Source organism: Apteryx rowi, unplaced genomic scaffold (assembly GCF_003343035.1).
Source record: "Apteryx rowi isolate R43461 unplaced genomic scaffold, aptRow1 scaffold_1165, whole genome shotgun sequence".
NCBI classification, from domain to species: domain Eukaryota; kingdom Metazoa; phylum Chordata; class Aves; order Apterygiformes; family Apterygidae; genus Apteryx; species Apteryx rowi.
This window is the reverse complement of record NW_020447381.1, coordinates 116,538-127,504: the sequence shown is the minus strand read 5'-3', so window position 1 is coordinate 127,504 and position 10,967 is coordinate 116,538. Positions and strand designations below refer to the sequence as shown.

General features: G+C 37.4%; 1 protein-coding gene across 1 annotated transcript in view; it reads left to right on the top strand.

Annotated features, from left to right (window-relative positions):
• Positions 1–6,228: 6,228 nt before the first annotated feature.
• The window catches only part of GUCY1A2 (guanylate cyclase 1 soluble subunit alpha 2), a 114,081-nt gene continuing 109,342 nt past the window's right edge, over positions 6,229–10,967 (top strand). The window contains exon 1 of the mRNA XM_026081389.1: positions 6,229–6,945. Within this exon, the coding sequence (XP_025937174.1) occupies positions 6,244–6,945 (702 nt within the window). The 5' untranslated portion in view covers positions 6,229–6,243. The remainder of the gene's footprint in view (positions 6,946–10,967) is intronic.

Below are 10,967 nucleotides of genomic sequence, written 5' to 3'. Positions count from 1 at the left end.
ATCATTTTAGGTGCTGTGGGTTATCTCGTGTGGCCTCAGTCAATGCTTCAAAAAAGGCCAAGATCTCCCATAAGTCCCATATCCTGGCACATGTAACTATAGGCTCATCCTTTTGCAGATGTCCTGGAAGCCTTATGATGTCTCAAGTAGCATTAGATTTCTATATTTAGTCAACTGAATTGAGCCCTCTATATATGTAAGGAATTACGAGAGAGGATTTTGCATTTTATAGGAAGTGTTTTTAGATTTCATTACAATTTGATTCTTTCCTAAAAGTGAAGAAATTCTGTTCCCTGTGTGGATTCAAAGCCTTATTTGCTTATTTTAATACAAAAGCAAATTTAAAAACTCTGTTCATACTGCTGTTTGCGCTCTAGAGTTAATACAAAACAAACTGGATCTGCCTTATTTTTAGGAGTTATCAACCTACTTATTGCTATTTTTGTTTAATAAACCCTGTGCAAATCTAAGCAGTGAGGTTTCCAAGATGTGATGGGGGCACAATATGATCACAGTCTTGCTTCTGACAGCTTATTTTGGCCTGCAAAACTGGCTGTTATTAAAAGCGCTATATGTTGGGGGGTGGAAAAGAGCGTTGCTTATTTTTAATAGCTCAGTTGAGCTTCCTGTGTCAGTAATTTGGGGCAGAATCTTTTATATGTAATCTGAGCACAGATGATCAGGAACTCACTGAGAAGTGGTAATTACAACAATACTTTTAAGAGTCATTTGTCAGAGGAGAACCTCACTTGAAAAAGGAAAGAAAATGTCTCATTAAAAATTGGACAAAAGAAGTATTATAGGTGAACAAATGTGAGGAATATTTTTCTAACAGTAATCACTTTTTATTTTATGAAATCTTAAAAGATATTTAGGCCCTGTATAGTGCTGTAAAATAAGTGTAGTACAAATTACATAGTTGTGTCAAAACCATATGTAAAGGAATAAAATGATGTTATTTTGTTTATATACAACCACTAAAAATGGTAATATAAAAATGTTATCTGGGTTCCTTCCCAGATTGATATAAATTCCTCATGATAATCAAGTAAGATCAAAGTCCTTTACACAGTAATTAGACACTACCACTAGGATCACTGACAGGCCAAATGATCCATCTAATGTACCTTCAGCATCACTCTGTACACATCAAAGCCTTTTTTATTGAAAGAATGAATGTTGGTTCCCCTACCATCTTCAAAGTATGCTTTGGAATCCTAAACTGCTACCTGGGTCTCCATCCAAAGAACTGTTTAAAAGAAAGATCTTACTCATGCTAAAAATCTACTAGACCAAATTCATTTAAGAGATATCTTCTATAAATGAAGGTGGAAAATTCTGTCTTTGTCCACGTTATGTCCACGACTTGCATGTTGAATTCCCCCATCCCATTAATATTTAACATTTATGGATTCTTAATGCATACCCCAGATAAGATGGATTTGTGTATGCCAAAGGAATCAGATGCTGGCCACTCTGTGAATACTGTATCCATGATTTACTTTAAGGAATAATTGGATGGCTCATAAGTGCTTCTGTGTGCTTTGCAATTGAATGGATTACTTTGACATTTTGATCACATCATTCATCTTCTTTTTGTTCTGAAGAGCCCATGATTTGTGATTTCTTTAATAGGAGCAGGTTCCTATGTAATTTCTCCACAAAGTTATGTACTAATTACTTTGAAATTAAGCATTAGTTCCTTGGAATTTTGTAGTGGGTTCACAATTTACAGGAATTGCTGAAAAGAAAATGACAATGGACCTTTTACTACCATGTTATTATAGGATGAAATCATTTATTTACGCTCCAGTTCAATGAAATACTTAATTTGTACTTTGAGCCTATGCTTAAAGACTTTGCTAATTTTGGATCTGGCTCACATGTATATGATCTCTCTAAATGTCTTTGACATACATTTTCAAAGGATAATAATAGACCTTATGTAGTACTTTTGTCATAGATCCCAAAGTGCTTTATAATCGAGGCCCGTAGCATTATCTTCGTTCTACAGTTGCTTTGCCTCTTAATTTCCTTCTAAAAAAGTGCATATTTAATGTCTCTTCAGTATGGGCTAGAATTAAAATGACATTGTAAGAAAAAGCAGTGGAAAGAAACTACTAAGGAGACAAATTTGTAAGAGAAAAGGAATAAGAGGGCACAGCAGTCTCTGCATTGGAAATGCTTGGGCATGCACGTAGATCTCAACTGTGGACAGTTGAATGAAAAGATTTGATTAGAGTGCCATAGTGAACCAAAGAGAGTATAAAAATACTAGCTTTCCATGAAGGTATAACAAATCATACTGAAAAATACTTTCCATTTTGATGAATGGAAAATTGACTCACATCTTGAATGCCATCTTCAGTTTTAATCACTCCACTGCAAAACTAAAATGAAAACAAAATAAAGATGCACAGAAAGTATTAAAGGTAGGAAGAGGTTGAAAAGATTAGACTCTTTATGCAGACATATAACCTGATGGTTATGAAGAAGATCATTTTGGAGATTTTGTCTTTTCTCAAAACAAAAGAAAAAAGCACAGGAAATACTGAATATACTTGAATTGGAAATCATACTGAATTTAATTTTTAAAGATCATAATTAGCCTGTGGAAGTCTCAAAATGTGTACTATAGAGACAAAGAGTTCAGGGGGATTTTTTTAACATCAGGCTTTTTTATAAATAATAAAAACATCTTCTGACCTAGTAGTTCTCTCCAACTTGCCAAACACTTATTGTAGCAGTTAGGAGAAGCTTCCCCAAAAGCATCTTTTTTGCATCATTTTCCATCAGATTTTACCGTTCTTCTATAGCATCTGGTACCAGTCACTGCTGAGACAAGATTTCTGAGCTGCTGAGTAGCAATCTGATGCATTGTGACAATTTCCCTTCTTCTGATGATGATGGTCATTTTCATTTTCTGTTGAAAGCTAAACATTTCCAGTAAGTATAGGGAATAAGGAGGGAGGAACTTCACAGAAGATATTCAAAAGACTGGGATCATTTATATGGTAGTAAATGAAAGGGTTATGATGAAAGTTACATAACATAATGTTTTATAGAAGGCAAATGTGTGCTTCTATTCATCATTTATTTTAAAATAAGAGGCAGGATTCAGTCTGTGAAAATTGAGATTAAGTATTTTGTACAACTTCACACCACTATATGACTGAAGCCAGTAACTTTGCAAGAAATACAGAAAGAGCTAGTTTGTGTTAGTTTGTGTAATAGGAATTTAAATAGTTTTGATTTAAAGTGATCATGTTTCAGGGCAAAGATTGATCTCTAATTGGTGAGGTTTAAGAAAGCTTCCCCTGTAGGTAGATTATACTTGGTTGTTTTAGAGGTTTGTCTGACTGTTTAATTTTCTCAGTATCTCATAATGCCTATTATTAGAGAGAAAATTCTGGACTAAGACAGACCAGCAGTTTGGTCTACCTTGGGCATATCTGTTTTTCTAATAGAGCTAATCTAATTTTCTGATGGCATTGTGTGTAACTCAGTTTAGGGCTAAAAAGTTTTAAAAAGTAGTGGCACATCCTAGAGCCAAGTCATTGACCTGAATTTCATAGTATAATTCATGTTGCTTGGAGTCAGTATGTTGCATTCAGATTTAACAGCCAGTCCTCTGGGGTGGATAACAAGACCAATCAAACACAATCAACAAAACTTTAGGCCAAACACTAAGAAACAACTCCCTTTAATGATAATAAGACAAGAATTACTGTGTAGCTGTGAAGTATGGGGTATCAGTGTGATTAGTTCCTATTGTGATTAGTTCCTGTACCCTGTTTTGAATCAGTGATGCCAGTGCAACTATTTGTTTTATTGTAGTCTCATAAAATACTTAAAAGAAAACACTTATGCTATCATTCTGGGCAATTTCCTAGGATGTTACACAGTTCTGTATCAGTATTTGGTGATTTTCATGAATAGCCCTGGGGTTTCTGTTACCATCCTTTTCCTGTACTTCCAAGGCTTCTTACAGCCTTGGATGCCCCTGCTGCAGTCTTGTGACTGCTCACATTTACATGCTTGCTTCTTCTAAAGTTCTTCACAGTTCATTCTAAACAACAGTAAGATTTAAATATATATGTTCATGTATATATATATGAATATGATAATTTCTTAACTCCTTGTTATGAATATCCAGTTATGACAATATTATTGGTGTGTGTTAGAATTTAATTCTTTTCAGATTGTAATGAGCATTTTGATGGAAGATGTTACAATACTATGTTACACAGACATAGTGGTGATGAATCAGGAATTGGCACACTGTCCTCTGAGTCAGGAGATTAGGGGGCATTGTGTACCAAAGGTACTTTCATTTGGCTCAGATACAGGTCTGACCATCTGTGGTCATAATAGATCCCGGGAATATTTTTGTAATAATAGGGCTGCTAACCTAGTTTAGTGACCAGATTTCATTATGAATAATGCCATTCTGAAGAACTTTCCCAAATTATTGCTATTACTTCTCTTAGAAAATATGCTTTGTCATGTTGTCCTGCTTATATATGCAATTCTATGAATTTTAAACTGCTCTCAATCATATCCAAGGCCCAAACAAAACTATCTTTGCATATAGTTTGTAAAGCTGTAGAACACTTTGTGAATATTGATCATTATATATGCCAGTGTGGATAGGTATTTTAGACACTGCCTTGAGATGATCAAAGGTTGTTGTCTGCAACAACAGATGAATGACTTCCTCGGTCCCCTGTTTTTCCTCTGGGCATGAAAGTCACTAATTGCATTGTTCTTCCAAATTTAAAAGCCTGCAAGCAATGTAAACAAACAATGAGTAGTTCAGTGATCCACTGGGATCTTAACAGTGTTATCAGGCATGCTGAATACATATTATAATAAAAGCCCTGTTGTGCCCTTAGGAAATAAATAACTGCCCTGCATTTCTGTTGGAATATTGAAGATCAATTTAAGGTGTTTGCCTGGTTCATGTTATATATTTAATAAATTTCAATACACTGGAGGAAACTATGTTGTTAATACCTCTATCAATTTTCTTTGCAAACTCTTGCAAGCTCTTGCAAACTCTTGTTGGATCAGGATACAGCTAATGTATCCTTTTCTTTCATCTATCACAGCTTAGAACAACACAAACATATCTGATAAACTTGGTAACTCTGCTATTTGATATAGTGATTATATGTAGATGAGATTAACAGAGCATTTCCTTGCTAAAATAAGACAGAGGAAAATGTTTAATAAACCTCTTAAAATTAATTTTTCCAAGTTATCTGTAAAGTGGTAGATAACAAACGGGTGGAGCATTTGATATGCATTTGTATCCATGGACTTCCATCATTGATACTTTTTCTCCCCCTGTGCAGTACCAGCCTTATCACCCCTGTAAATCAAAACCCTTTGAATTTCTGTGATGGAGACCTGAAGTGACATTGTGAGGTATCATAGAGCTGTCCCATCTACTAGCAGTTCAGCTGGCTCTAAGGGACAGGGATTTTTTTAAAGATGGATGAGCCTAGAAGCCTAAAAGAGAAAGGCTTTGCTCTCCCTTGCAGGCAACAAGAAAGAAGTAACTCCCAATACCTATAATGAGAAAAGTATTTGTCCGCCAAAAAAAAAAAAAGAAAAAGAAAAAGAAAAGCAGCTACTAATGCATAATCTGACTGTAGTGTTTTACATTGCTTACTGAAAGCCCAAGGCCTAACTTTCAGTCCCGCTGTTTTTTTTCTTCATGCTGATAAGAGCTGGATTCCTTGCAGAGGCGGTGAACAGAAAGGCTGTAAAATAGAACTGCAAAGTTTCCCATCTGTGACTAGGTCAAAAATGGCAGCGGTGCATCCTCAGCAGGTGTATTCACACAGTGGAGTGCATGTGATATGCAAAGTTGGGGAAATTATAATGTGTTCTGGATTCCAGCAGGGAAGAGGAGACAGGCAAATGTAAACCCCACAAACAGTTGGCTGGGACAGGAAAGTGAAAGCAGAAGGAAATAAAATAGCAAGCAAAAATGGCTGCCAGAATGAAGCAGTGTGGCTCAGGCATCCTGGGATTATTCCCAACCACCAGAGAAAACAGAGGTGCCACAGGTAGGTATTCGATGAAAAAGCCTGTAGAACAGAGGAGAAGCCACTCTCACATGACTTGGAAAAATATCAGGCAAACAGGGAACAGAAAGGGAAAATGCTACACAGTAGTAATACTATGTTGTTGACATCAGTGTCTCATTGTCCCATAGGTTTAAAGTTTGAGGAAATGCAAGAAAAGTTTGGGGAAGAATTCTTCAATATCTGCTTTGATGAGAATGAAAGAGTTCTTCGAGCTGTAGGTGGGACCCTTCAAGACTTCTTCAATGGCTTTGATGCTTTACTGGAGCACATTAGAACTTCATTTGGAAGACAGGCCACCCTGGAATCCCCTTCTTTCCTATGCAAAGAGCTCCCTGAAGGCAACCTCATGCTTCATTACTTTCACCCACATCATATTGTGGGATTTGCAATGATGGGAATGATAAAGGCAGCAGCAAAGAAGATTTACCGCTTGGAAGTGGAAGTAGAACAGATCACTAATGATAAGTTGTGTTCAGAGGGGACAAACCCAGGTAACTGCAGCTGTCTGACTTTCCTTATCAAAGAACATGAAAATGCAAATATCACGAAAGCACTTCCACCAGGAACATCCCAGTCCCCCTTGGACCTGAGGATTAGCATCAGCACCTTCTGCAGAGCTTTCCCCTTCCACCTGATGTTTGATCCAAACATGCTGGTTCTCCAGCTTGGAGAAGGTCTTAGGAAGCAGCTCAGATGCGACACTCATAAAACACTGAAATTCCAGGACTGCTTTGACATAGTTTCTCCTAAGATCAGTGCTACATTTGAACGAGTCCTCATGAGTTTATCTACTCCCTTTGTGATTCGGACGAAACTTGAGGATTCTGGCTCTGAAAATAAAGACAAGGTAAGAGCATTAATTTGAAATGGGATGTGTGTATGCATGTGTGTGCAATGGGAGAGGATTACTTATTCAGAAAGCAGCAGCTCAGGTCCTGTGTATTCTGGAAAGCTCTCTTATGCCTTCCAAACAGGTGTTAAGTGATATTCCCCAGACAAGTGAGTATTTTCCTAATTATTTATAAGCTTTGCATGTGATGTTCTAGCAAATCATGACATTGCCATTCAGAAAAATTCTACACTGCAGAGTTGTGTAATGCAATTTAAATCAAAGGGTGGGGAATTTTACAAAATGCCCATATCTAATCCTTAATTTCACTTCAGCTGTATTGTGATAACAATAATAGTTATTAAGCCATGTACTGGGAAATAACTTTAAATATGTTTTCTGAAAGACTCTAGCTGCAGGGTTCGCACTGCCACTTTTTATCCTACTTCCCTATTTGGAAATGCTACTTTCCTCCATATTTCTTCTTATCTCTCACCCTGCACTCAATGGAACCAGAGCTGTAAATGGCACTGTGTCACTTAGGCCAGTTTTAATGCTTTCCAGTCATTTAAATGAGCACTTGTCCTCCTATACTGCCTCTTCCCTCAGTATTTCAGAAGAGAGTTATCCAAACTAGTAAGCCCTACATTGAGTTCAGTGCATCCCAGGTAAGTTAGGTGAGAACATGCCTTCTCGACTGGGCCTTCTCAAAGACTTGGATGGGGTTTGTCTCATTACATACCCTTGAATTATGGCAAAACTTCCTGGTGTTATGTGGGATTCCAGCTTTATTCACCAAAGTGCTTACATTTCATGCTTACACTGAAAGCCTATGCTTGGGTGCCATGGAAATACTGTGGCCCTAAATGAAGGAATTATTGATTTTCAGGATTTTAAGAATTTCCTAAGAGTGTCATGATTTAGGTGGTCTGGATATGGCTTGCAAAACTCCACCTCCATTTTCCTACCTATGCTGGGCCACAGTTTCAGAAAGACTCCCATGGTAACTGCATACTGAATTCTGGGTTCTTTTAGAAATATAGCCACTTGTGACAGCAGTGATATTTCCAGCTCCTCTTTGGCCCTGCTTTTTGGCACCAACAAAAATGTTTCTGCTGCGTTTTCCCCTGGAAACAACATGTTCCCCCAAGAGAAGCAAACTAGTGCTTCTCATTTTGTATGAATTGATGTAATTCAACCTATTTAAAACCAAAAAGGAGTTTATTTTACAGACTCTGTCCTCAAAGTCACCCTATCCTAATGTGGAAAAGTTGTGTGAGAAGTTCAGAGTTGTTGGCTCTGAGCTGCTCTTAGGCACAGTCCTGTCTGCTTTTGGAAGAGGCTCGTGATGTCCTCCTTTCTCCCTTGGAGACTGCCCATCTCTCTAGGAACCCTGTTCTGCTGTAGAACAGAGTCCCAGCCCTTCGAGAGCTTTTAGCCCTTCACAAATTTGCTGTAAATCACCCTGAAGAGTGAGAATAAGGTTTTGGAGGGGCTTTTTTGACTTACAGTCTTCCTAATTACAAATTAAAAAAGATTAGCCACTCTCCTACCTGGGCAGGTTTGGTACACTTGTGGCTCATCAGAGATGTGGCAGGGAGTGGAGCTTGCTGGAAGAAGGTTTTAGCAGCTGGCTTGGGAAACAACTGTGTTTTTGGAAGCCTGTTCTGTACCATCAAGCTGTGCTGCCTTGAGCACACCCTTGCATTATTGTGGTGTTTTATACCATGTGTCATTACCAGGTAGGTAATGAATCAAATCAACTATGGGCCTAGCTGCCACTCAAGATAGTGACTGTTCTTTGTCTTAATGTCATATGTAAAGTCAGATCCTGGACAGCAAGCATCAACATTAACAATGTAATAGTAATTCAGATATTCTTGAGAAGCAATTAAAAGGGAATGGCAGTAAAGGAAATCCTTTGTCTGCCAGCAATTAGAAGACAAATTGTGTCTGGAACAGTAAGATGTAAATGAAATAAAAAAGGATGATGGGGAAGTGCAGGAAATGCAGGGTAAACATTGTGCTGCAGGCACTGGAATTAATTTGAGAATGTCAGTTTAGCTTAAAAGGTATTTTCTCCTTAATCACTCATTTTATGAATACTTTCCAAAAGTTTATTTCTATGAGTAGCTATACATTTAAACAAGGCTCAGTATGTGATGCATTTTACTAGATATCCCCTTTATTTGCAAAACTAAAGGTTGCACATATTCATAGAGATCATGATCATCTTTCTTTCCTAGATTGTGAGAGGAGGAACTTGGCAAAGCTCTATCTCATGCTCAAGTCCTTGATTTTCTCCTGGATGTACAAAATAGACTGAGTGTTGGGATCTTCATGCTCTGTTAGTCTCCCAGAGCTAAGAGCACTCATGTAGCTCATTTTGGAATGCTTTCCAATTTGCCAACTTTTGTTTAAAAGTTGAGTATTGGGTGGACAGGTTGCTACTTCCTGCTGTAAGCAGCATCATAGGAAAAGTCAACTGTAATTGATTTAGTGTATTTCTCTACTTTCTGGACTGTCACACATCTCTATTCAGTTCATACTGGAGTTGTATCCCACTGATAACTATGTATTTCTGAGTATTTTTTAGAAAATTCTGACTTGGCAATAATCTCAATACTTTTCAGAATTGGTTACTTTAGATGGCAATTGAAGGGAGACAACCCAGACAAGTTTAAGCTGCTCAGATCTCTCAGTGTTTCCTCAAGAATAAAAAAAATGTTTTAAAACACTTTGTGATGCACAGAGGGCCTTTTAGCCTCTCTTCAGAGCACTTTTATCTTCATTTCAATACATAAATAAGATTTTTTTGGGCTTGCAGTGGGTAAGACAGAATAACAAAACAGTTTTCAGTTAGCCCTGACACCAGCTCTGTGTTCAGAAGAAAGTAAGGCACAAATTATGATCTTCCCTTAACTCAGCACCGCTGAAGACAAATTAAAAAAAGACCTGTTCTGAGTTTCAGGATATTAGTGCTTGTCCCACTTCTGCAAAGGCTCATTTGTGTGCTTTGATTTACTGGGAGCTGAATCACTGAAATAAATGGCTTGGCTTTGTAACACTATCCTAAGTTTCTGAGGGAAAGCATAGGAGGGTTGGGGTGATACGTAGCACTCACTGGAAACAGAGACGGGCCTATACCTTTGCAGAAGCAGAGCCTAAATTAGGCATCACAACAAAGAAAGCAGCAGCAAGAAGAGAGGCTTGGCCTGAGTCTGATTTCTAAAGGGTTTTGGAACAGTGGATTGTGGACGACTAACTCACCTAAGTTACAAATGGAGACAACAAAGTAAAGCTTTCAACTGTATGAAAGTTTCAATGGAGTGGAGACTCCTCTGTCACTTTGGGGTATTTAACATTTTACCCATATATCTTATTTTCAATAGTAGGTCATTTTTAAAGAGGATTTGTATAGAAACATGTATTTTTTTTTTCCATTTCAGACCAATCAATATGGTTGCCTTTGCTCTCTATTAGAARTTGATTTTGGAGAAAAAGGAAACTTCTCCCAGCTTATAAAACTCTTTCTGCTATCACAGTGAATATAACAAATTGCAGAATTATGCTTGAGAGTAAGGTTTAGCCTCTCAGGGTGTTTGATTAAGTATAGCTTTTCACTTGCATAGATACAATGTTCCGAATAGGGGGGGAAAAAAAAGAAAAGCTTCCAGTCTTTAAAAGCATCCAACAGCAGCATTTGTTTCCCTTCCCACAACAAATGTATTGTTTGCTGACTACATGCTACATTCAGAGAGTACTTTTTTTTGCTGTTGTAAATTTACTAATGTTTGATTTCATCTTTCACTTTATTCTAATATTATGAATTCAGAATTTTTAACATTGTGCCCAAAATTATGCTGAAGGCTTCACAGAGAAATTAGAATGCATCATTATCTCAGCAAGCTTTTGTTAATTTTATGTGTCACCAGCTGTTCTTTGGCACTCCGAACATTTAAAGGCTCGCGTTATTCTAGGAACCAAACACAAAAAAAGAACTCCCCATCTGAATAGCGTGGACTTGGTTTAATCCCCAT